Source organism: Eutrema salsugineum, unplaced genomic scaffold, assembly GCF_000478725.1.
Source record: "Eutrema salsugineum unplaced genomic scaffold, Eutsalg1_0 scaffold_3, whole genome shotgun sequence".
Taxonomy (NCBI): Eukaryota; Viridiplantae; Streptophyta; class Magnoliopsida; order Brassicales; family Brassicaceae; genus Eutrema; species Eutrema salsugineum.
The window spans coordinates 9106995-9134369 of NW_006256756.1; the positions used below are offsets into that span (position 1 = coordinate 9106995).

General features: G+C 38.1%; 1 protein-coding gene, 1 non-coding gene and 1 pseudogene across 2 annotated transcripts; all 3 read right to left on the bottom strand.

Moving 5' to 3' along the window:
- Positions 1–2056: 2056 nt before the first annotated feature.
- On the bottom strand, positions 2057–5453 carry LOC18014489 (annotated as a pseudogene).
- Positions 5454–9813: 4360 nt separating this feature from the next.
- Positions 9814–12459, bottom strand: LOC18014490 (G-type lectin S-receptor-like serine/threonine-protein kinase At1g34300). Its single transcript, XM_006397110.2, has one exon. It carries the CDS (start codon positions 12457–12459, stop codon positions 10117–10119), a length of 2343 nt encoding a protein of 780 aa, XP_006397173.1. The 3' UTR covers positions 9814–10116.
- Positions 12460–24979: 12520 nt separating this feature from the next.
- LOC112085735 lies at positions 24980–25086 on the bottom strand. Its single transcript, XR_002899034.1, has one exon. It is a non-coding gene; the product is annotated as a small nucleolar RNA R71 (small nucleolar RNA).
- Between the last annotated feature and the right edge of the window lie 2289 nt (positions 25087–27375).

The following is a 27375-nucleotide window of genomic DNA, read 5'->3' on the forward strand; positions in this document are numbered from 1 at the left end:
CGCAGCTTGGTGTAGTTGGGGGTTGAACCGAATAGCTTCTGGTACGGTGACTCCATGGAAAGTGTCGGCGTGGGTAGTCGGTTGATAAGGTAGACTGCCGTAACAAATGCATAGGACCAGTACAGCTTTGGCATGGCAGCATGTGTGAGCAGTGTCAGAACTGTTTCCACAATGTGCCGGTGCTTCCTTTCAGATATGCCATTGTGTTCAGGCGTGTGAGGCGGAGATGTGAGATGGGTGATCCCTGCTTTAGCGAGGAATGATCGAAGGGTGATGTATTCGCCACCATTGTCAGAGTAAAGTGATCCAATCTTTGCTTGGAACCTGTTCTCTACTAGCGCCTTGAAAGGTATGAATGTTTCCTTGACTTGAGCTTTTGTCTTGAGAGGATAGAGCCATGTGTACCTGGTAAAATGATCAATAAAAACAACATAATACTTGAAGTTATCAATAGAAAGGACCGGAGAGGTCCAGACATCAGAGAAAATAATTTCGAGAGGTCTAGAGGATGTAATAGTAGATTTAGAAAATGGAAGTTTATGAGATTTATTGATGGATCAATCAGAACATAACGAGTTTTCAGATACAGAGTGAGAGATAGGAAGAGAATATTTGAAAACAATGGTTTTGATTATAGAAAATTCAGGGTGTCCAAGACGATTGTGCCAATCATCAAGACTTATTTTTGATGGAGAAGAAGATGCAAAAAACGATTGAAGTGTTGAATCTGAAACCGGCCATTCGTAGAGATCATCTTTAGTCTTGCCTTGGAGCAATGGAGCCCCCGAGCTCAGATCTTTCACCCGAGTGAGTGATGTATAAACCAGAGCCATCACCGATCATCACATTGTCGTCGCCGTTGTATGGTTGATGGATGGAGAAGTTATGGAGATCATTGGTGAGATGATGAGTGGCTTCACTATCCACCAGCCATGAGTCTGTTTGCCCCGGGAAGGTTTGAGCAAAGTTAGCGCGTGGTTGCCAAGGTTTATACGGGTTGGGAAGAATGCCGTTGGAGGCGGATGGAGCTTGTCCTTGGAGCTGAGGGCATCACCGGGCACTGTGGCCAAAGATTCCACAAAGTTGACATTTTCCTTGATATCCCTGAGGCTGGTGAGCATCTGTACGCTGATAGCTGGTGGATTGTTGGTATTGAGGATTTTTGTTCCAAGATTGATTGGAGCGATTTTGAGAATGGGAGTTCTGCTTTGGGTTGAACTGACGCGACTTGGTGTTGGCCATGTTGGCGCTGATCGGTGTCACAGATGTGAGAGAAGAGGAGGAAGCGAGAATTTTTGCTTCTTTGGAGATGAGCTTCTCATGAAGTTCGGGAACCGAGGGAGGTGTGTCATGAGCTTCGATTTGTTCTGCTACAGATTTGTATTCTTCTGGAAGTCCAGCCAGGACATAGTCTATCTGGTCTTCGAGATCCATAGGTTTCCCAAGGAGAGCAAGCTGGTCGAATCGGGTCGTGAGACCTTGGATATAAGCATCAATGGTCTTCTCTCCTTTGGTCCAGTATTTGAGTTGATGTCGGATTTGTTGTTGGTGTCCTCTGCTTGGTTTAGCATATGTTTCTGCGAGTGTTGTCCAAATGTCTGCAGTAGTTGTGGATTTGGACACCAACGGTTGGATGGGTGGAGAGAGAGAGCCGAGGATACCACTGTAGAGCAGTTTGTCTTGTCGTTTCCATTTTGTGTATGCGGGATTGGCTGATGTGACACCATTTGTGGTTACTGTGGTGGCTAGAGCGGATGTGGATCCATCAAGGTATCCTGCGAGATCATACCCATCAAGGAGAGCATGGATCTGAAGACTCCAGGTGATGTAGTTAGAGGAATTGAGTTTTGTGACATTTGACATGTTCACATTGAGTAGATTTTGGGTGGGATCGACAATATCAGCAGCGTTGGCAGCGTTGGCCATGGTCGATGAATAGAAAATAGGAGAAAGAAGAAGGAGAAGGAGGGGGAGAAGATGAAGAGAGGAAGCGGCGGCAGAAAAAGATTAGGTTATCAATACTTGCTCTGATACCATGTAGTAGATGAAGCTTGATTATATTCACAGAATGTACAACGGTATAAATATTAGTACAAGGAGCCTTCTAGGTTAGAGTAAATATGAAAGTTGCTATATACAGAGAGATATCGAATCAATCAGATATTGAGAAATAAAGAGACTCCAGCTGTATCTCTGACACCACATACCACTCATTATGAAATACGATATTATATAGGCCTTAGATTAAGCCTTTTAAATGAGTTGCAAAGTTTGTAGACAAAACCATTCACGCTTCAACGTGTAGCTGTTCTTCTGGCTTTGAAGAACCTCTCTCTGATTGAGATTAACTCCTTTGCAGCTTCACTCGTGGCCAACCGGTTCGTTGGAAATTCTTCACAACACTTAAGCCCTACCTCTAAAACCAGTGTTAAGCAATCAGCAATACGGAAACCGACTTTGAGACCAATGTGAAGAATCGATTTGTCTGCAATTTCCAATACTCTTTCTGGCAACATCGACTTGGTGTAGGTGTGTAAGGTTATATTTTCCCCCAAATAACTCATTGGTTGGTCGTTTTCCAGTGAACATTTCCAAAAGGAGAACCACAAAGCTATACACATCACCATGTATTGATGGTTCTCCTCCCATTCCATATTCTGCAACATAAAAAAAATTGTAGTAAAATTAAGTATACACTAATTTTTCTCTCAATTAAACATTGCAGATGTGTGATAGTTTTACCTGGTGCGGCATAACCAATGGTTCCTCTTATGCCAGCCGAGCTTAGTTGGTTGAGGAAGGAGTCTTTGTCGAATTTTAGGAGCAGTCGAGCTAGACCAAAATCACTAACATAGGCTGTTAGATCATCATCTAGAAGTACGTTGCTTGGCTTAAGATCACAATGAGCAATAGGTTCATGGCAATTGACATGAAGATAGTCCAAAACAGAAGCCACATCTACCGCAATGTTGAGCCTTTCAAGAAGTGTCAAGGTTCTTGATGGCCTACGAATCTCTTCGACTTCCTCTGGGTGCAACCACATATCCAAGCTTCCATTCGGCATAAACTCATATATGAGAGCTCTGAATTCATTACCTTGGAAATCAATACTAGCACAAGCTGTTAATAGTTTCACAAGATTACGATGGCGTATATCCTTCAAGGATTCACATTCTGCCATAAAACTCTTCATCGCTCCGTGTCTCTGTAAGTTTAGAACTTTCACCGCAACAATTGTGTTCTCCCTCGGGAGCAATGCCTTAAACACCGTACCAAAACTGCCTGACCCAACCATATTGCTTGAAGAGAAGCCATCTGTCGCATGTCGGAGAGCTCCATAACTTATCTTTTCATGAAAGGCCCCCAAGGTATAAGGAACTAAATTATTGTTCTGATGGTTCTTCTTTCTTCTACTGAACCAACGTAGAGAAACAAAAGCTATGAACAACAGAAAAAGCAAAGCTAGGCATACGCTAACCCCGATCACAACTTTCTTCAACATAGAAAAAGGCTTTGTCTCCATTGCTGGTTCTCGCGCAATGCATGGCTTTAGTTTCAGTTCCTTGATGCCTCCACATAGATTTTTGTTTCCAGATAACAAAACTAAAGTAGAGTTCTGAAATTTTCCCTCTGTTGGCACACTTCCTTCGAGGTTGTTAACAGATAAATTGAGATACTCCAACAAGGGGAACTTTGCAAAATATCTAGGTCTACTTCCAGAGAGATTATTGTTCGATAAATCAACTCTTTTAACACCCACCAACCCTTTTATATCTGGAATATCTCCATCAAAAGAATTTCCTTCTAGATGAAGATTTTTTCCATTGCGAGACAGTTTCCCAAGGTTTTTGAGATTTTCCCTGATAATTTATTATGCGCAAGAGATAGTGTACCAAGATTCTCTAACTGTCCAATAACATCTGGCATAGTGCCGATCAAAGAATTCCTTGACATGTCTAGACGAACAAGACGCTGAAGTTGCATAATTTCCCGAGGTATAGTTCCATTCAACTTATTAGACCCAATCCATAACACTCGCATGTTTCTACAATTACTGAGACTCGACGGAACATTTCCCTCAAAGCTATTGTTGAACAAGTAAAGTAAGTCTAACCGAGTGATGTTGCCTATAGAAGTTGGTATCTCTCCTGACATTCTATTTGAATTGAGATTTAATCCCTCTAGTTGTAAAAGCTTACCAATAGAGGTTGGGAGTGGACTTGTTAACCGATTTTCATGTAACCCAAGGCTTTGTAGGCTTATGAGATTCCCAATGTCATCGGGAATGCTTCCAGAGATGAGATTGTTTTGAAGGCTTAAATAGATGAGGTTTGTGGACAGATTGGTAATTGAAGTAGGCAAGTCACCACCAAGCCTATTTGCACCGACATCTATTTCTTGTAGTTGAGTGCAGTTAGTCAAAACTCTAAGAAATTCAAGATCACCAAACGAGTGACTTCCCAAAGAATTTCCAAGAAAAGACAAAGATTCCAAGTTTATTAATTTTCCAAAATCTTGATGAATACTTCCTGTCAGATTGTTATACTCCATCGCAAATGTTTGAAGATTAGAGATATTGGAAACTGTTGTCGGAATGGTTCCTGTGAAATAATTCCTTCCCATAGTTAACTCTCGAAGGTTTGGCAGTAGATCACCAAAATCAGACCTCAGGCTACCAGAGAAACTATTTCCAAAGATGTTTAAAATCCCTAGTGATGACAAATTGTAGATGGAGGGGGGAAAACGCCTGTAAATTTGTTCGCTGATAACTGAAGAAACATCATTTTAGACATTCTAGCTATACCATCTGGAACTTCCCCTTCTATGTTGTTATTGGTAAAGCTAAGTTGCTCGAGTGATGTCAAGTTTCCTAGAGATTCAGGAAGCTTCCCTTTCAAGTTGTTTTTACCAAGATCTAAAGTAAGAAGCTTTGTCAATGACCCTACTTCTGAAGAAACACCTTCCCCAAGATGATTTGAATATAAAAAAATCTCCGCCAATCTAGAGCAGTTATATAGACTGACTGGAATCCCTCCTCTGAGGAAATTAAAGTTCAGATTCAAGTATTTAAGTCTGAACAATTTTCCCACCTCTGAAGGGATGGTTCCACTGAAAGAGTTGTCAGAGAGATTAAGTGATATGAGAAAGGAAAGATTACCAATAGATGGTGATATCACTCCGCCCAATTGTAGTCCTCCAAGGTCCAAACGAGTAACTCTCTTGTGTTTATGGCCACATGTAACCCCCTTCCACTTGCAAACAAGGAGTGAGTTATTCCATGAGGACAAGACAACTCTTTTGCCTTGAGAAACTTGAGACTTGAACTCTAACAACCCTTGTCTATCAGTTTCATCGGTAAAATGATATGCTTCAAGTAAAATGAGAGCATTGAAAGCAAGTAAAAGAAACGGGACTTTCATGCTTCTCAAAGTTTGTTTTTTTTTTTTTAATTTTGTAAATGTTTTTTTGGTTAAAAGCTTTTTTGTGCTTATCAAGTTTCGCAGGAAACTGTATTACAAGGGATCGGACGAAGCAATTGCAAATTTCATTTCACATTATGGTGATACTAAAGTGGCTCACAACCACATAGAGTGCGAAACTTTTTTGGAACTACATGGATTCTTGCCGTGTAGACTCTTGCATCTAAGTCAAGAAGCAACTGTGAGAAAACATACGACTAGTCTCACCACTTATGTCACTTTTTTTTTCTTTTTGTGTGAAAACAAATCTAGACTCTTGCCATCTAAGTCAAGAAGTCAACTGTGATAAAACATGTCACTAATCTTTACCATTACCAGTTACGTACGTCACTTTTTTTATTTGTGAACACACATCTTGGGTTATAAAGAAATCCACCAATTGACGACATGTTTTATCACAACTAGGTGTTTAGCCCGCGCTTTGCGCAGGCCGAAAAGTTTCAAAACGTAAAAAAAATTTTAAAGTTATAAACCCAAAAGAATCAGAACAATCCATTTAAAACATACGAAATCAAAAACATAAATAATCCCAAAAAGTAAACACCATCCAAAAATAAACACTCAGAAAATAATAGTAAATAAGTATATAAACCCTATAACCAACTAAATTAAGATAAATGTGACTTTTTCGTTTTTTTTTCTTTCACCATTTTATACCGTTTGGTTTTTTTTCTTTATCGTCTTTGTCTTTTTTTCTTGTGCCTCTCCTCATTTTTAACTTCTTCAACTTTGTCTTTCATGCATTTTCCTTCTTGCGCTTCACCTTTCTTTCTCTCCCTCTCTCCATTGCTCCCTCTCTCCCACTCCCTCACTCATTCCCTCCATATCTCTCTCTCTCTCACTCATTCCCTCCATCCCTCTCTCTCTCTCTATCACTCATTCCCTCCATCACTCATTTTGTCTATCCAGATCTATATGTCTTTTAAAGGCTTTTACTTCTTTCTTTACGTCTCTCTCTCTCTCATCCTCCCTCTCACACAAACTTTTAAAACAATTTCCTCAAAAGTTATGTAGTTAAACACAAGACGCACTGTGAAGCTAGGTAACCTTTCCTATCATGTGTACATGTAATTCTACGAAACGTAACCTAAAATACCAAAAAACAGATTCATGTTACCACATCCAAACCATCTCTGTTGTCCATGAAATTCACTCGACCAAAGTAATATGTCGCGACCGAATCCAATCAGGCTGCCAACGTCTAAGGTTGATATTTGTAGCTGATGATTTGTGGCAAAATTTGCTAGGTTTTCTTTCTTCTTCGGTTTCGTATACTTTATTTTCTTTTTAATGTTTTGGAGATGTTTTTTGTAATTCCAAACATATTAATAGAAAAAGATGAACCTTCCCTATAGTTTAGCTTGGATTTCATTTAATATGGATATTTTAATAGAAAAAGATGAACCTATATATTAATAGAAAAAGTGCACCACAACATTCTTCTTCCTTCCGTTACATATATCATCATGCAAACTAAAAAACTTTTTATATAAGACTTATGCAATATATCGATCATATAATAGATTAGCCAAAGAATTAGAACTGGACATGTGTTTTTAATCGTGGCACATTGTTATAATATCGGCTACAAAAATCTCTAGCAACCAGGAAGGAAAGTGGAAGCTTTGGCTATTTTCATTTGCATTGGGAACCAAGTCTCTTTGGTATGATACACTAATCACCTCTGTGTAATTGGTCAGAGAAAAGATTCACCGATTACCTATGTGTTCTTCATTCTTCTTCCCTCCCATGGAGCTTAAGGCCACGACTTTGTGGCTATAAAACTTCCATTTTTACTTTTTTTTTGACCATCCATCTCTTTTCCTCTCTAGTGTCTCCCACTTTTTCTTTGCATTTTCCCAGTTGAGAATCCTCCATGAAAACTAATGGTTTTGTCGGTCATCTATAGATAAGACACATAATTTAATATTTCACTTTCGCTCTCTCTTGTTTGTCAAAAGACGCCCACCAAGTGTAAAAGAAAAATATATTCTCTTAATTTGAATGTTGAAGAGTTGAAAGTTTTATTTTTGTTCAACCAATTTTGTTAACTTCTCTATTTGAATTTTTTTTAACTTTTTTTTTCTGATGGGTTGTTGATCAACTTTGGAAACCGAAGCTAATTTCTGATTCAACCAAAGCTTTTCCTTTTATTCCCCTTGATTTGATCGTATGATTACAGAAGCTTGATTTCTCGATAAAACCTGGAAAAATTGTCAGATCAACTATGTGGCTAAAGATAAAACCTAGAAGATATAGCTTGTCCTCTGTAAGAAGCTTATAAGCTTGCAAAATGATTTAGAGATCATTTGCGTGATTTAACCTATTGACGTCTTGTCTCTCGTTTTGGCTTTAAAGAAATCCCAAATAACTTTTTTTTTCTCCTTTCACAGTTTTCTCGGCAGTCAAACTGGTACAAGACAAGCTTTTAAAAAAATCTGAATCTTGGCATCGAAAGAAAGTTTGTGTGAAAATTAATTACTTCTACTGCAACTTACAACACTTGTATGGCTTTGTTTAAAAGAGAACAATACCAGATGAAATCCAGATACAATCATTGTTGCCCTTCAGGGAAGTTTGGTATTTGTAAGAATCACAGATCCTTTACTCTGCAATCTCTTTAAGGGAAATGTATTTGTTTTTAAACCCTAAACCATTGTTTTTGGTTTTTTTTATATACGGTATGATAATGGTTTGTTAACTTAATTTAAACCATTATTTTCATTTTTCTAATATATATTTTTATAAAAATTAATTTAAACTAATTTAAGAAGGGGTAAAAGGTAATTAGCCACCCTGAGATTAAATGAGAGAGCTTTAAACGAAATTTTTACTTCGCTTATAATATATATGATGATTGACAAATGATTTAGGGTTTTTAGTGAAAAAACCCCTCAACTAAGTTTGAATTGGATAGAAATCCCTCAACTATTTTTGTAATGTAAAAACTCCTTAACTAAATTTTCGTAATGATTTAACCCCTCCGTGAACAGTACCGTCAAATCTTAACGAATTACAGTTAAATGAAAACGTAGTGTTTTGTATTTTTTTAAAAAAATGAAATGACTTCAATAAAAGAAAACCCAAAATCGATTTGAAACTTTTAAAATTCTCAATTTAAAAATTAGGGTTCCTCATTCAATTTGAAAATCTCTTAAATTCTTCTTCTAAGTAAATTTGTTGGAAGAAGAAGAACAAGGTTTTAAAGATCAAATTAAAACAGTTGGCTCATCTTCTTCCAAGCTTCAGATTTGTGATTTTTTCTCCTCTTTCTCCCAATTTGCGAAAATATTTCTCTCAATTCAAGGGCTTTTCTCTCAAATTCGTTTTAATCAACACAACAAATCATTTCCAATCTTACTCAATTGACTTCCAAACTTTAAAAACTACTTAGGATCACACTTTCAAAAATTAGGGTTCATCAATTTAGGTTTAAGAATTTGGAGATTTTAGAGATTATGTTTAATTTGGGATTCTTATATCTGGTTTTCAAAAAGCTTGTTGTTTATAGTAAAAATTGTGTAGTTTTTACTAAAAAAAGAATGATTTGTTAAGATTTGACCGTGCTGTTCACAGAAGGACTAAATCATTACGAAAACTTAGTTGAGAGATTTTTACTTTAAAAAAATAGTTGAGGAGTTTTTATCCGATTCAAACTTAGTTGAAGAGTTTTTTCGCTAAAAGCCCTATGATTTATTCTATAATTTATATGTCATAAATTACATATTTCATAGTTTTACATAAACAAAAGGGAAGATAACTAAACTATAATAACCTTCAAAGTTTGTATTGAGTAATATAACGTCCTTTTATCTTCTTTCCAAGAAAACAAAATAATTTCCTGGGAAATTAAAAGGAATAATAAAATACAATAAGTTCATTTACTTTGTTTTGTTATTTAGGAACCCGTCTTTGACTACTTTCAATTTTTCTATAGATTTACTGATTACTTTAATTTTATTCTTGTTAGGTTGATCATGTAGTCAACTTAATAAGTTTGTCAAAAATTATGGGAGGATAACTATAATAACCTTTAAAAGTCGGAAATTTCAGTATATAGCTGTGGATACATGAGCTAATAAGCGGGATCATCAACTACCTAAAGCGATTCACGTGGAACATGAGAGCTACGCATGTCAAACTCAGTGAAGTTTCATCATATTACCAATTTTAGATTAAGTGATAATGCATGTGTCTGGTCCTAACTCTCACGGCTCACTATTCATACTAGACCTTGAGTGGTGATAATGATTTGGTTCTTTCTTCACTGGGATCCATATAAGATGTGATTGTCCTCACTTGGCCCCATTATCTGTGCTTTATAGTTGTTGCTGAGGATTGATCATAAAGGAAAGCAAGAGCTCTTAAAGTTGCAGATTTGAAGTATTGTCGAGTTCCCATACTAAACTCCTTCCTGTTCTGTATAATGTATCTTAGACTCTGCCTGGAAACTCCATATGCTCTATTTCAGGTCATCTTTCTTGATCAAGACTTTTAAAGACTGCTCAGCCTGTCGTAGGTCCCTTCAAAATAAGAAGCTCCATCTCAATTTCTTATGGCAATTTGTGGGGAAAAAAGACGAAGAAAGGAGCAGAGCTGTGCAGCCAACGCCAGAACACTGCTCGTGTATCGTGTTCTATGTAACTGATACGTCGGGTATAGCATTTGGAGCCAATGGCTTGCTCATCTCCACGATTCCTTCTAGAATCTGCACTACTTTCCCCATAGACGGCCTATGAGACGTGTGCTTTTGTATGCACCAGAAACTGGCCTGAACCATCCTCCTCACTTGTTCCATATCCACTGTTTCATCTCCGTGAAGACATTTGTCTAAGATTGCTTCACTGTTACCCTTTTCGAATTCCTCGTACGCCCAATCTGAGAATTTCTTGTGGTTTGTTTCTTCCGAGACTTCAAAATTCCGTCTTCCGCTGACAATCTCTAACAAAACCATTCCATAGCTGTAAACATCAGAGTTTGAAGTTATTGGCAGATTTGCAAGCCATTCTGGTGCTAGATACCCTCTGGTTCCTCTCACACAGCTCATGTTCCAGTATCTATCGTCGTTAGGTATGAGTTTGGCAAGTCCAAAATCCGACACTTTGGCATTGAAGTTTTCATCCAAGAGAATGTTCTCAGGTTTGATATCGCAGTGTACAATGCAATTAGAACACTCCTCATGGAGGTAAAGAATCGCCTTAGCGGCTCCAAGGGCAATGGAAAACCGGTACTCCCAACTCAACAATCTCCCAGATTCCGCCGCGAAAATGAACTTGTCGAGCGACCCGTTTTTCATAAACTCATAGACGAGAAGCCTGTGGCGTCCTTGGGAGCAGAAACCTACTAACCTGACCAGGTTCAAATGATGTGTGCTGCCTATGGTGGCGACCTCTGTTCTAAACTGCTTCTCTCCTTGCTCTATCCCTTCCAATCGTTTCACGGCAATCACAGTTCTGTTTGCGAGCATGCCTTTATACACAGCGCCGAAACCTCCAGCTCCAAGCTTCTCCTTGAAACCTTTGGTGCAACGTTGCAGCTCTTTGTAAGAGAACCTCATGGGTGCACTAGATGCGTACTCAAGTAAAGTGTGGTGTGTTGACAAAGCTCCGAACTTGCTTCTGTTTCCGCAGCAGCACCACCACAAAGCAACCTCTACTGCAACCAAACACAAAAGCGTAGCTATGACAACAACCGCAATGATCCACACACGGATTGGCCAACGCTCGTCACTTTTCTTCAAAGAATATGGTAAAACTGGTTTACAAACCTTTAAGGAAGAGGTACTAGTAAGTGAAGGGTTCTTGTAGCCACAAACGAAACCAGGTGGCTTAAGGAAGCAAACACCAGATCCATCGGCCATTGGAACAGAAGCAACACAGAAACTACCAACAAGACAATTCACACGACACGCCTCTATCCCAAGCGTGAAACGCTGAGCAGAGACTTCAGGTTGGTATGTTAAGAACCTAGTGTGTTCCAAATCAAGCATAGCCTCGTTACCATGACAATCCTCAAGCTCCACTTTCCTTCTACAACCTTTTCTCATACCATTCACATCTACAGGAACAAAATTCTCCGATGGACACTCGCATTTGGGACCCGAATCATCGTATCTACAAATCCCAAATCTTCCACAGAATCCAAACACTTGACACTGATCAACAACAGCCACCCATCCCTGCGTTTGAATCTCACTGCCTTTAGAAACACTGTAGATTCTCAGATTTCCATCGTCGTCTAACTTCAAAAACCTAAACACATCGTTTCCTTCTCCGTAATCGCTGCTGTAAACAGAAATCGCACCGCCGTTTGGTAAATTAGAATCGAGAATCGACGCGACTCCGTTGGGTTTCAGAACAAAACTCGGAGACGAGAGATTTGAAATCGAATTCGAACCATCTATTAAGGAGTTGAGCCCTAGGTTCCAGTACACTACGCTATTGTTCCACTTGAGATTCAGATTCCCATTTTTCGAGAGATGAAACGAGTAAGAACCAGATCGGAGCGACATACCGACGGTGAAACTCTGCGTCGGGACGATAACGTCGCTCGGGTGAGCAAAGGAAGACCACACCGTCGAGTTTCTGCGATTGAGAAGGACGAAGTTTCCAGAATCTTCGAGAGAGGCGGAAGCAACTCCTTGATTTTCGCTGCCGGAGTCCCACACAGTAGCGCCGGAGCCGTTGACGAGTCGGAGTGAGCCAGAACGGAGAAGGCGGAAAGATCCACCGGAATCGACGATTCCGGCTGACCAGATAGGAACAGTGTTGGAGAACACGACGGCGAAGAGGTAGGAGCCGGGAATTGCGGCGGGAATGAAGGATAGAGAGAAGGCGGAGCTGAGAGAATACCATGAGTGGTTGCGATTTGAGGCGTGAAGAGTAGATCCGAGTGGTATGGTGAGAGAAGAAGAGAAATCGAGACAAAGAAGAAGATGGAGAAGAAGAAATAGTTCCAGAGACGTTAATGTTATCGACATTGTTCTTGTGACGCTCTTCTCACTTTATGCAACAATGGAAAATGAAAGAAGGGCGCGTAAGTACAGAGCTAATTTTAGAGTTTAAAATAAAAATCGGAATCCACCATTTGTGAAAAATCTGCAAATTTTAGAGTTTAAAATTATATTTGGAAACTTTTAAACAACCAATCAGAAACAAAAGTGTAGAAATATCCAACAAAAAAAAATAGTCGAAATAATTTGGTGAATTTTTAAATTCATGTTACTTTGGTGAAGATTTGCTTTTTCCTTATGTGTTTTGCAACGAGGAATGAATTGCCGAAAATGTTCAAAACAAAAACGAGGAATTAATTAATGGAGATAGCAACATTTTAATACTTTTGAAATGTCAACTTTATCAACTTTCAACGGGCCAATTTATCAAATAAAGAGAATTTATGGACAGGTTGACTCATGTCGGTACCATTTTATCATTTGCAAATTGCCGGTCTATGAATTTATCATGTTCTTATATAATTATATCATCATTACCAGTTGTCAAACTAAATATATCATAAAAAAAATATATATATAAAAACTGTTATGAATATTTTATATAAATGTCCATATCTTCTAAAAGATTCTAGATTTACTTGTGTATCAATCTATATTTATCTCTTAGATATTTTATTTTATTTCCAAACTAAAGCTAAACCCTTATATACACTCCTATATAAGGGATTCATTGTTTTTAAAATAACATACACAAAATCTTCTCTTCACTCTTTTATTACGAAACAAGTTATCAGCACGAGTTCCTAACTAATTGAGTTTTTGGCTTCGTCCCTCAACCTCAACATCCGCTCATTCTCAATCTCTCCGATCCCTTTTTTTCTCTCTCGTTAATCAACAAGTGAACATGTCGAATTTTACTAGCATTGAATTTGAAGTTCTTGACATCACTGGTGGCAACTATCTGGCATGGGCACTAGATGCAAAATTATCCCTAAGTGCAAAAGAATTGGATCATACGATCAAAGAGAAAAATGAGGGTAAAAGTCAAGATCGAGCAACTATAATATTCCTTCGCCATCATCTCCACAAGGATCTCAAAAATGAATACTTGAAAATGAATACTTGACTGTAGAAGATCCACAAATCATTTGGAATGATCTAAAGGAAAGATATGACCACCAGAAATCCGTGATTTTACCTAAAGCTCATTATAAGTGGACTCATTTGAGACTACAAGACTTTAAGTCTGTAAGTAATTATAAGTTAGCCTTGTTTAAAATTACTTCCAAATTAGAATTATGTGAAGAGAAAATCTCGGAAACAGATAAGTTGGAGAAGACATTCTCTACTTTTCATGCTAATAATATTGTCTTACAGACACAATACCGTGAAAAGGGATTTAAGAAGTATTCTCAACTTATATCCTGTCTCCTTGTGGCTGAGCAAAACAATGAGCTATTGCTGAAAAATTAGGGATTACATCCAACTGGTTCTGCTCTGCTCCCTGAAACAAATACGACAGAACAAAACCACACCAACAATAATGGACAAGATAGTGGCTACGCTCGTGGTCGTGGTCGTGGTCGTGGTCGTGGTCATGGCCATGGTCGTGAATATGCACGTGGACGTGGACAGCAAATTTCGAGATCGAGGAGTTTTTTTTAAGAACTCATACTCTCTCCAGAAGTGGGAAAACAAAGATGGTAACAAACAAGAGAAACCACCACATGGGAGTGTATGTTACCAATGTGGAGCAAAACATTGGGCTCGTATGTGCTGTACACCAAAGCATCTCATTGATCTTTATCAACAATCATTGAAACAAAAAGGAAGAAAGTGGAAACAAATATGGTGTACGAAAATGGCGAAGATGACTTTGATCATGATGAAACCACTCACCTGGAACTTGCCGATTTTGTCACAAATGAGAAACAGTAATTTAATTCTTAATTTATTAGTACTTGGTTTTTTTGGGTTTTGGTTTTTTTTTAAAGTTATTTAGTTTTTTGGCTTTTATTTTATGATTTGGTGTTTTTTTTTGCTTTCTTTTAAGACATAGTTGAATTCTATTTATTTAATGAAATTATTTTGATATGATTTATATTATTTATTTATTTGAAGAAAATGGATGGTGGAGATTTATGTTTAGCAGACAGCGCAACTAGCCACACTATCCTGAAAAGTAAGAGATATTTCTCATATTTGAAAAAGAAAGAGGCTAGTGTGAGTACTGTAACGGGTAGTGCAAAGATAATTGAAGGCACTGAAAAAGCAAATATAATATTGCCTATGAGAACGCAATACGAAATTGTCGATGCATTGTATTCTCCCAAGTCTCAAAGAAATTTATTGAACTTTAAGGATATCCAGAAAAATGGATATCATATTGAGACTATGAGTGAAGAAAATGTTGAATACCTTCAGATTACAAGTGTTACCAATAGCTCTAAGAACATTGTGGAAACACTACCCGCCTTCTCTACTGGATTGTACTACACTACGATTAGTACAATTGAGGTAAATGCCATAGTAAACCAGAAGTTTACTGAAAACATCATTATTTGGCATGACCGGTTGGGCCATCCCGGTTCAACAATGATGCGAAAGATAGTCACTAATTCCTGTGGACACCCATTGAAGAACTAAAAGATTTTTCCTAATGATTTTTCATGTGCCGCTTGTTCACAAGGAAAGTTGAACATACGGCCTTCACCAGCCAAAATAATTCATGAATCGATTAATTTTCTGGAACGCATTCAAGGAGGCATTTGTGGGCCGATTCACCCACCGTACGGAACCTTTAGATACTTTATGGTTCTAATTGATGCAACGAACAGATTGTCACATGTCTCCTTGTTATCAACTCGAAAATTTGGCATTCGCGAGACTACTTGCTCAGCTGATTAAACTACGAGCACATTTTCCAGATTTTCCTCTAAAAGCAATTCGCCTTGACAATGCTTGTGAATTTACGTCAAAGGCCTTTAATGATTTCTGCATGTCCATTGGGATAAGTGTTGAACACCCTATAGCTTTCACACAAAAAATGGTTTAGCTGAATCGTTAATAAAACGTCTTCAGTTGATTGCTAGACCATTACTTATGAAATCAAAACTCTTAATCTCTGCATGGGGGCACGCCATATTACATGCAGCAGCATTGATTCGCATCAGGCCAATGAGTAATAATCGACTCTCCCCATCACAATTGATCTTGGGTCACGAACCTAATATTTCTCATCTTAAGATATTTGGATGTGTTATATATGTTCCGATTGCTCCATTACAACGATCTAATATGGGACCTCAAAGAAGGTTAGGAATATATGTTGGATTCCATTCCCCATCGATAATTAAGTATCTAGAGCCATCCACGGGAGATTTATTCAAGGTTCGATTCTCAAACTGTCATTTTAATGAGTCTGTCTTTCCAACATTAGAGGGAGAGAACAAACAGCTGGAAAAAGATATTAACTGGAATGAATTATCATTATCTTATCTTGATCCTTGGACTAAAGAATGTGATTTAGAAGCCGAAAAGATAATTCATTTGCAAAGCCTAGCAAACCAGTTGCCAGACTCTTTTTCAGACCCAAAAGGAGTGACTAAGTCACACATTCCAGCTGAAAATGCTCCAATAAGAATGAACGTCCAAGAAGGACAAAATCAAACTGCTAATGAGTCTAAAGCACGCCTAAAGCGTGTTACACCTATCGGTTCCAAAGATAAATTACCTTGAAAAAGAAAAGGAGCAGAAATTGGCAAAGATGAAGCCGAGGTAATTATCCCAAATGAAAGATGTCCAGAAGAGACATTAGACATGACGCAAAAAGAAATTCAGGTACCTGATAATGATGAGATCTCAACTAATTATGTCATGTCTTGAATCAGATGGAACCGAAAGCAAATCGACGTCGATGATATTTTTGCATGCAATGTAGCAGTTGATGTTATGGATGAGGATCAAGAACCAAAATCTATTGTAGAGTGTACACAAAGAAATGATTGGCAAAAATGGAATGAGGCAATAGATGCAGAATTGAAATCTTTTTCGAAAAGAGAAGTATTTGGACCGGTAGTCCGTATACCTATGGGTATAAATCCAGTAAGACACAAATGAGTTTTCGTGCGAAAGAGAAATGAAAGTGGTGAAATTGTGAGATACAAAGCACGATTAGTTGCACAAGGGTTTTCTCAAAAGACTTGGAATTGACTATGAAGAGACATACTCTCCAGTGGTGGATGCAACTACTTGCAGGTTCCTTATCAGTCTGGCAATAAAAGAAGGACTTGATTTTCGTTTAATGGATGTAGTCACAACCTATCTATATGGTCCACTGGATACTGATATTTATATGAAAGTCCCAGAAGGATTTAAACTTCCAAAAGAAGCAAAGTCTGTTCTCGAAAGGATTATTGCATAAAGTTGAATCGATCTCTTTCTGGGCTGAAACAATCATGGTGCATGTGGTATAATCGCCTTAGTGACTACTTGTTGAAAGAAGGCTATAAAAACAACCTTATCAGTCCATGCTTTTTTATAAAGAAATTTGAGAAAGGATTTGTCATAATTGCAGTGTATGTTGATGATTTAAATATTATTGGAACTCCTCAAGAAATCTCACATACAATAGAGTATCTGAAGAAAGAATTTGAAATGAAAGATCCCGGAAAAACAAAATTTTATTTGGGACTACAAATTGAGCACCTAAGGAACAGAATTCTAGTGCATCAAACGACATACACAGAAAAAGTGCTTAAAAGGTTTTCTGTAGATCAAGCACATCCTTTGAGTAGTCCAATGGTTGTAAGATCACTTGATGTGAAAAATGATCCCTTCTACTCTATTGAAAAAGATGAAGAAGTTCTTGGTCCTGAAGTACCATACTTAAGTTCAATAGGGGCATTAATGTATCTTGCTAGTCATACAAGACCTGACATATCATTTGCAGTAAACTTGTTGGCTAGATTTAGCTCATGTCCTACTCGTAGGCACTGGAATGGGATTAAACATATACTGTGTTACCTCCAAGGTACGAAAAACATGGGTCTATTTTTCCCTAACCCATCTACAGAGGATTTCATTGGTTTTGCAGATGCTGGATACTTGTCTGATCCCACAATGCTAGATCGCAAACATGATATGTGTTCACATGTGGTGGTACTGCTATTTCTTGGCGTTTTATGAAGCAAACCATCATAGCCACTTCTTCTAATCACGCAAAGATTTTGGCTATTCATGAAGCCAGTCGTGAGTTTGTATGGTTAAGGTCTGTCGTTCACCATATATGAAGAGATTGTGGTATATCTGCAGGGAAAGAGGCCCCAACAATTATGTATGAAGACAATGCCGCATGTATCACACAGCTCAAATACGGATACATAAAAGGAGATAGGACAAAGCATATTCTACCAAAGTTCTTTTTCACTCATGAGCTGCAGAAGAAAGGCGATGTTCGAGTTCTACAGATCCATTCAAGTGAAAATTTGGCGGACCTACTCACAAAGGCGTTTCTAACCGCTACTTTTAAAAAGTTAGTTCATCTTATTGGATTGCGTCATCTCAAGGATTTTGAGTGATGTCTTTATGAGGGGAGTAATGTGTGCTGCACTCTTTTTCCCTTAACTATGGTTTTTTCCATTGGATTTTCCTAATAAGGTTTTTAATGAGGCAGCATTTTAAACGCATTACAAACAACTTTTCAAAATGGACATCCAAGGGAGAGTGTTATAAATATTCTATATGGATGTTCATATCTTCTAGAAGATTCTAGATTTACTTATGTATCAATCTACATCTATCTCCTAGATATTTTACTTTATCTCTAAGCTAAACCTAAACCCTTGTATACACCCCTATATAAGGGATTCATTGTTCTTGAAATAACATACACAAAATCTTCTCTTCTCTCTTTTATTACGAAACAAAAACTAAATATATCATGAACCATTTGCAAAATGACCATATATATATGAACAATTTTAATTAGCTCGAGACGTTTATTCAAAACTGAATTATCGGAATCAGACCGAATTGGAGTTTAGGTAATTTGGTTACTTTGGTTTTGGTTTGGTTTGATATAGATTCAAACAGACTTAAAATTTAAATTGATTGGTTGTTAGGTCTAATAAAACTCTTGTATCGTATATCTTTTTTTTTCTTTCACAAATTCCTCATGATGAATTGAGAACGCATGCCAATTCTCCGGTGTAGATTTCATTTTCACCATTGCGAATACTACCATTGTTTTTTTTTGTTGTGTGATCATAAGTGTTTAGCTCAGATGATCATCAAACCTCATGAGTGATTCTAATTCAACGACATGTTATTTCATAAAATAATAGCAAATGCGTACAAATGAGAAAGACATTTTCATCAAACTCTGACAAAAATAAGTTTCTACTTATTTATGAATTCACCACTAATGACACTAAATAAATGATACATTACTAGGGTTTTTTCGATGGTACATATTATAAAGATTATTTTGGGTGATTTGCTAATTATCCCCATAATTTACGGTAAAATGAATAGGAGTGAGCTAGTCGTTGAGTAACTGACATGTATGTTGGAGTAGGTATAGGGTTGTCGCGGTAAGGAAGTCAAAACTCATGCAATACCTACTCCATTTATTATCTTATTGCTCTTTCTTCGGGTTAGTTTTGTAGCTTTAAGTTTAACAAAATCTAAGATACAAGTGAACAAGCAATTAAGAAAAAGTAAACAACAATGAAAGTACTAAATAAACGATAATAAAAAATACCAAAAGATTAAGCAATACGAAAAGGCAGTGGATCAAAGGATCAAGCAAAAAGAAAAGGCATTAGAGATTGAATCATCTAACTATGACTAATCGTTTAACAGAAAAAATAACTATGACTAATCGTCTTTCAATGCATAAATCACCTTTGCTAATCACCAAAATTGGCTAACGTTTCATTTAAAACTCAAACAACTGACAAGCCGAGTCCATTAAACTCATGATCTCTGCTTACTTAGTCATTGGCTAAGAGTGAAATGAGTCAATCAAATTTGGCTCAAACATTTCTAAAATACCTTTACCACAATATCTTGTATAAGTTCCGAATTAAGGTGATCAGTCCTAATCTAGCATTAAGATGAGCGTAATTGGAGGATCCAACAAGATTATCAACCCTAAATATCAACACCCAATTATTAATCCATCATAATTCATTATTAGCGAGTTCCAAGAAAAAGACTAACCAAATATAATCACATGCAAGAATATAAGAACAAAAGGAAAAAAAAGAACAAAAGAAATAGTAAACATAAAAAAAAAATGGAGATAGAGATTGAGAGAAAAAACAATCAAACATTGTATCAAAATTTAAGGATTATCTTCATCAAAGTGTTAAGCGAGTGATTTAGATATATATAAAAAAATTAATTATAACTTTGACAAAATCAAACGTAAGTAAGAAGTTCTCAAAATTCTTCAAATAGTGGTGTAAGTCGCATTGGATCGCCGTTTTAAGAGCCAAGTTTCCCTCTCAACGTCACGTATGTATCTAAAGACACGAAATGCACTAAGATATATATCCTTGCGACATCTAACAGGACGAGGACTCAATCAAACTATAAAAAAATAAAACGAGCAAAATGTTTGAAATTGGGTAACATCGATCAGACGTCTAAGCAAAATGAATGGGCAAACTTGTATCAAACAAATCATGGACCTAGCCCAATCAACTGTTTCACACACACCCAGCAGATTCCAAAATCGAATCCTGACTTCCAAAATAATATCATCATTTGATCGTCGCATAATCACATTGTTACTGCAAAATAGGCAACACGTACTTAGAATTTGATGAAACAATCTAAAAAAACGCATATATGAGCTCTAATTGAAGGTTAAGGATACTTTAAACAGAAAGACCATTAGGTAACTTCCTTGAAAAAGTAAAAATGGATGGTAAAAGTAAGTGAGCTGTTAGTCTCCCCTCGAGAATCTCCAATGATTGAGTGTTACTCAAAATTATCTCCTATATATTAAGGTACTGCACAATTATATTTTTACTCGAGTCATACCTCTAAAGGATAGGAGCAAAAATTTTAATTGTACCTTACAAAATTTATCTAAATAATTGTTATTAAAGTTAGAAATATCATGGTACACAGGTGCACCACTTCCCAAAGCGGATCTAGAAAACTTTTTGAGTGGAGGTATATAAAAAAAAATTATTTTGGAAGAATTTGTTCATGATCCATTAAAGGGAAAACGGCCAATTCCTACACGAACTTTGTGCCTGCTGAAAGTTCATACACGAAATTTTAAGCCATGCCCATACCTACACGAACTAGCTTGATTTGGTCAATTACTATAAAACCGCAGACGGTGTGAGATGTCCGTCAACGGTTTCTGATGTGGCAGCCAGGTGTATTACCGGTTTTGTCTGGTTTGATTTTTAATATTTTTTTTTTAAGTATAGAGACAAAACGACGTCGTTTTATTTTAACTTAAACCGTATTCTCAAATTTCAATACGATGTCGTTTTACAATTTGGGGGAAATTCTAAATTAGGGGTTTGTGAAATAAGCTGCGATTTGGGATTTGGGATGGTTTAATACCGGTTTGGTCCGGTTTGATTTCCAATTTTTTTTTTTTAATTATAGAGACAAAACGACGTCGTTTTGTTTTAACTTAAACATTATTCTCAAATTTGGAAAAAAAATTTAAATTAGGGTTCGTGAGATAAGCTGCGATTTGGGATTTGGGATCGAGTATTTGGGATCGAGGAGATAAGCTGCGATGGTTTCCGTCGACGAAAAAGACGAGTAGGTGCCGCGAGTTTGTCCATTTCGATTGCGTGGTAGAAGTGTCAACTCGATTCTATTTCATTTCCGAGTTTTGCTGAGTTTCGACAATGAGGTAAATCAATAAAAACGATGTCGTTTGGATTTATTTAGCTTTAAAAAAATAATTTTTTTTTTAACATTTCTACGCATACTCACATGTCAGCATCCATTAACGGTGATATATACCCCGTTAACGGGTTTGGGGGAATTGACCAGATTACAAGCGGTTTTGTAGTAATTGACCAAATCAAGCTAGTTCGTGTAGGTATGGGCATGACTTAAAAGTTCGTGTATGGACTTTCAGAAAGCACAAAGTTCGTGTAGGAATCGGCCGTTTTTCCTCCATTAAACGCTGATAGAGTTTTTGAGCCAACTAAGCTGTGAAATTTTCAGTGAATTGTATGTAAATAATTTTATTTGTATATTTTACTGGGCGCAACTGCCCACTCTATATATTCATATCATTGCATGTTTAGGATGTATTTTTGGTCCAAGAATTGAGTCTCATTCATACATTTTAGATAGATTCTTCATGTTTTATAATTGTTTTAGAGTTTTAGAACTTTGCATTAGCTAGGTCCAAGTGAGTCTTGTATGTTTGGAGTGTCAATCAGGTGCTTTGGAAGTCATTTGGAGTGGAAAAGATGGAACCAGGTAAAAGAATAGTGAAAGAAGATGGAGAAATGGTGAAAATTGGGTATTGGAGGTTATCGGCATAAAAGCTTACTGCAGGAAATAAAAATACAGGCCAACAACCTTTATCGGGAAGCTTGGATCGGCCAAATCATGCACCGGACCGAGTTTCTCTCGACCAAAACTTTTTTGCTGCAGGAATAATTTTTATCGGCTGAAATACGTACCGCGGATAGCAGGACGCGGTCAATAAAATCTCGGCCAAAACTCCCAGGTTCCGACACGCTTCAAAGATGCCTTTACCAGAAAGCCTTCCCGTCCGATCTAGTCTGCAGTGTCTTCAGCAAAGTTCAAGAGGATTGAGTAAGAGTTCTATAACAGTTGAAATCAATGGATTTGGAGCAGTAAACTGAATGATATGGCCAACAGAAGACAAACCTGTCTCGCATCCATTCCGGACCGATCCGATGTGCCTCAAAGATCACTCAAGACGGAGCCCTTACCTTCCGATTCAGTTTACAAGGCCTTCATCAAGATTCGAGAGCAGTGAGTCATGTTTCCAGAACGATTAGAATCAAGTCATTTGGATCACCGAGGTCAAAGATTTCGCAAACGGAGAACAGACATGTCTCGCAGTAAGAAATCGGAACCTTCCGAGCTGATGCAAAGATCCATTTACTGGAAAGACTTTCTCACTTCGGATGTAATGAAAGTTGTAGGGAATTGAGCTGCCTTCCCTCTGGAGTTTGTCCTGAGTCATTTGGACTAGTATCCCACGAGTTCTGCCAGTTCAAGTAAAGGTTGGTCTAATGAAATGAGAAAAGCTGCAACACAGGTGTGCGACTTGGTTAACTCGCAGCAGTGAAGGTTTAAACTCTGGGAGCAACCTGCGACTTGAATAGTGGGGGTAAGGCGACTCGGAGCAAGGTAGAGACTTCCAAGGCTCAAATTTTGCTAAGTCCACAAGGCTGTACGACTTGGGAGTGCGAGTGAGAAATGAAGTGAACCATGTTGCACCAACACTCGCAAATGGCTGTGACATGGCTGTGCGACTGGGAGGTGAGAAGAACCATCTCGCACACATACTCTCTCCAGGCTGCAAGATGGTAGGTGCGAGTGGGAAAGAAAGACAACCTGAATTGCACAAACATTCGCATTTGGCTCCTAGATAAGTGTGCGGCTAGAAGAGCAAAGAACTGACCCGCAAGAAGAAGCACTTGGATCAGTGCGACATGGCAGTACGGGTAAGCTAGGACCAGGACCATCTTGCACACTTGCCTCATGACCCAAATGAACCGGGTCAGTACCCAGTTTGTCCTGGGCTGACCCGGTCCGAACCAGATTCTTTTAAATAGTTTTTAAGGTTTTTTTTCCCAAGACTCACCTTTCATTCCGTAAATTTTTTTGCCTCTTTTGTGTAAGACTCCTTTTGAGAGAAATATCTCCCATTTTCTGTTTAATCCAAGAGAGTTTTAAAGTTTGAATAATCTTTTCATCATTATCTATCCACCATCTATCTATTCTCATCAACTAATCATGCTTAACTACTCTTTTTGCAAAGGAATCAAAGAGTTAATCATGATTAGTGAGAAGTCACCTCATTAGAGTTCTAGATATTTAGGTTAGGGTGCTTAGGGGTTTGATTAAGGCTGTTTAGAACTAGATTTATGCATCTCTGTCTTGTTTAGCTGATATTAATGCTGGGTTTTAGATGATCTCTCTAACCCATATCTTAGGTATTTCATCCACCCAAAAAGTGTGATGAAATGTATGAACCAACTAAATCAAGAGTCTATTGTTTGATTCACATGGAAATGTTGTTTTGAGCATAGATGGTACATTAGGATTGGTGTTTAATGCATTTCTTTCATTGTGTCTCTAATGATGATTGGGTATGAGCAATGTTTGAAATTGTGTTTTGGTGCTTGAGAAATATTAAAACTTGACTTGAATCCTAAGTTGCTTAGATCATTCATCATTATTGTCATTAGCTCCTTGATTAAACCCTGATCCACCCTAGCCAACTATCATGTCTAGAGCTCTAAGTTTCATCATATTCATATCATCATCATCCTGCTATTTACTTGTTTTTTTGTCTTGAATCACTTGCTTACTCTTGTTTTAGCCTTGTTTAGTTTCCATTTGTTACTTGTCACAACCAATTATTTTTTTATTTGCTTGGATTAAGATGAACTAAACAATATTGTTGAATTGACACTCTTTATGCTACAATAGATAAAAGGGACTGATACCCTAAGAGTCCATAAACTCTTGTTTATCAATTGGCACCGTTGCCAAAGTGTGGATTTAGCATTAGTCGCTGGTCTGTTCTAGAGATCAAGTGTTTATTTTTTGTTTTACTGATTAAACCTACAAGTGTTGAATTTTAAGTTTTATGTCCAATAGACCAAGGAACAGAAGCAGAAGTTGTGAGCCAGTTGAACCATTCTTTGACAATATCCACCTGGTAGAGATAGCTGCTAGAAGAGCAAGGGAAAGAGCAGCACATCTTGAGATATTGGGTATGGATCACCAGCAAGTTAGAGATGAGCATCAGGCTCAAGCAGATGTTCAGGGTCAGGGAGTTGGTATTGGAACTCATGGGATTAGAGTTCAGGTTCCACAGCCACAGGTCCATCAGAGACAAATTTAGGGACACCAGAACCAGCAAGGGCATCAGGTCAACCAACAGCCCCACCCACAACCTCCCAGGCGTCAAGAGCCAAACCTTGTCTTTGTTGGAGAGAATGACAAGGCTAATGCACATCAATACAGAGCAGGAATCCAAGCTCCACCAGTCCAAAACAACAATTTCGATGTAAAGGCATCACTTCTCAATATGGTGCAGAATTCAAAATTTCATGGACTGCCTATGGAGGATCCACTTGAGCACCTTGATCAATTTGAAAGATTATGTGATCTGAAAAAGATTAATGGTGTTTCAGAGGATAGCTTCAAGTTAAGATTTTTTCCTTTCAGCTTGGGAGACAAAGCTCATCAATGGGAAACGAATTGTCCTAGAGGATCTATTCAAACATGAGAGCAATGTAAGCTGACTTTCCTCTCTAAATTCTTCTCCACATCAAAAACAGCCAAGTTGAGAAATCAAATCTCAAGCTTTACCCAATACAACAATGAGACCGTTGGGAAAGCATGAGAAAGATTTAGAAGCTATACAAACCAGTGCCCTCATCATGGTTTTTCTGAGGCTTCTCTACTTAACACTCTATACAGAGGAGCTCTCCCCAAGTTCAGAAATCAGTTGGATACAGCTTCCAATGGCAACTTTCTTGCCAAAGAAATCAATGCAGCAATGGAGCTGGTAGAGAAATTGGCTATGAGTAATGACACCTATGAAGAGGACTATGACAGAGCCAATAGAGGAGAAGGCTCTTGTGAAGAACACAGGATGAGAAAAGATATCAAGGAGTTACAGAGCAAGTTGGATAAGGTACTAGTGGCTACTCAGAAGCGAATGCATTTTGTTGGAGATTATGATGAACAAACTCCTTGCTTTGAGAATGTGAATGAGGAGGGATTAACACAAGAAGAACTGCATTACATTGGAAATCAGAAACAGTTTCAGAGGTATAACAACTACCACAATCCAAACTTGTCATACAGAAATCTAAATGTAGCTAATCCATGAGATCAGGTCTATCCCTCTCAACAAGCTCAGCAAAGCTATGTTCCCAAGAATCAGATTCAAGGGAATTTTCAGAGCAAGCAGCATTATGTTCAGCAACCTGAGTAATATGTTCAGCAACCTCAGCAGAATCAGGGTGGTAACTTCACTAGTCAGCCGCCAATGAACAAGTTTCCACCAGATTTTGGACAGCAGCAGCAGGGTCAGAAGATGGGTCCATACTTAGATGGGGTTTTTCAGCAGATACTTCAGGGAGAACAGTTTCACTGATCTGAGTTCAAAGTATGAAGCTATGCAACATCAGCTGAAAAATCTTCAAAAGAATCAAGCTTCTTCTTCTAGACAACAAGGAACACTTCCTAGGAATTCTGAGCCAAACCCAAAGGAGTATGCCAATGCCATTACCCTCAGAAGTGGCAAGGAGCTACCAGAAAGAGAACAAAGACCAGTGCTCATTGAGGACAATGAGCAACTTGGTGGGGAGGTGCCTCAAGGGAGTGAACCTGATGATGAAGCTGTAAAGAATGACAAAGGAAAAGGTGTGTCAAAGGAGATGGTGCCTGAGAAACCATTTCCAGGAAGGTTCAAGAAGCAACTCCTAGATAAGGCTAGAGCTATCTTTGAAAAGCAATTGGAGAAGACTCAATTCACCATGCATATCATACAAGCTTTCTTTATGGTTCCTCAACTTGGAAAGTTCAAAAAGGATGCTATTTTGAACAAGTCGAGAGAACTACAAGGAATGGTGGTCCTAAGCCATGAGTGTAGTGCAATAATTCAGAGAAGGATAATCCCTAGGAAGATATCTGATCTAGGGAGCTTTACATTGCCCTCCACTATTGGTCCTATTAAGTTTGCCAGATGCTTATGTGATCTTGGAGAATTAATGAGTTTAATGCCTTTCTTAATTGCAAAGAAGTTGGAGTTCACAGTCTACAAACCAGAAAAGATATCTTTGGTACTAGCTGACAGATCAGTTAAGCTCCCCATTCGGACTCCTTGAAGATCTACCTGTTAAAATTGGAGATTTTGAAGTCTCAACTAACTTCATTGTCTTGGAGATGGATAAAGAGCCTGTAGATCCTCTCATTTTAGGGAGACCTTTCCTTGCTACAGCAGGAGCCATAATTGATATGAGAGGAGGAAAGATAGATCTCCATCTAGGATCAGAGGTCCTCAAGTTTGATGCCAATGAAGCTATGAAGAAACCTACCATTGAGGGTCATGTGTTCTATATAGAAGCCATGAAGGAGCTTGCTGATGAGCTTCTTGAAGAGTTGAACACTGAAGATCATCTTCAAATTGTCTTGACTCAAGAACATGGTGAGTATGGATATTTGGAGGATGAGACCCTTGGGTTATGAAGCTTCTTGATTCTCACAAGCCAGCAGGGTCAGAAACTCAGCTTTTGGAACTGGAAACAAGCGGCCAAGTGGATCAGAGTATCAATGGATTCAGAACAAGTCAAGGGCCTGTTCAAGAGTGCATAGCCGTGGGTTCAGAAGCTGAGGAAGATGCTAGACCAGCTGAGGACACCAACAGCAATGAAGCTCCGGATGGTCAAGAGAGTTTCATGGGAGATTGGGATGAATACAAATCTCCATCTGTTGAGCTAAAGCCACTCGCAAAGGAGCTCAGGTATGCTTTTTTGGACTTAATGCATCATACCGTGTCATCATCAATGATAGGTTGTTAGAGCATGAAGAGAAAGCCATGTTGCATGAGCTTAAGAAGTATAAAAAATCCATAGGATATTCCCTGGATGACATTAGAGGGATCTCTCATAACTTGTGTACCCACATAATCCATCTTGAACAAGAGTCTATCTCCTCCATTGAACACCA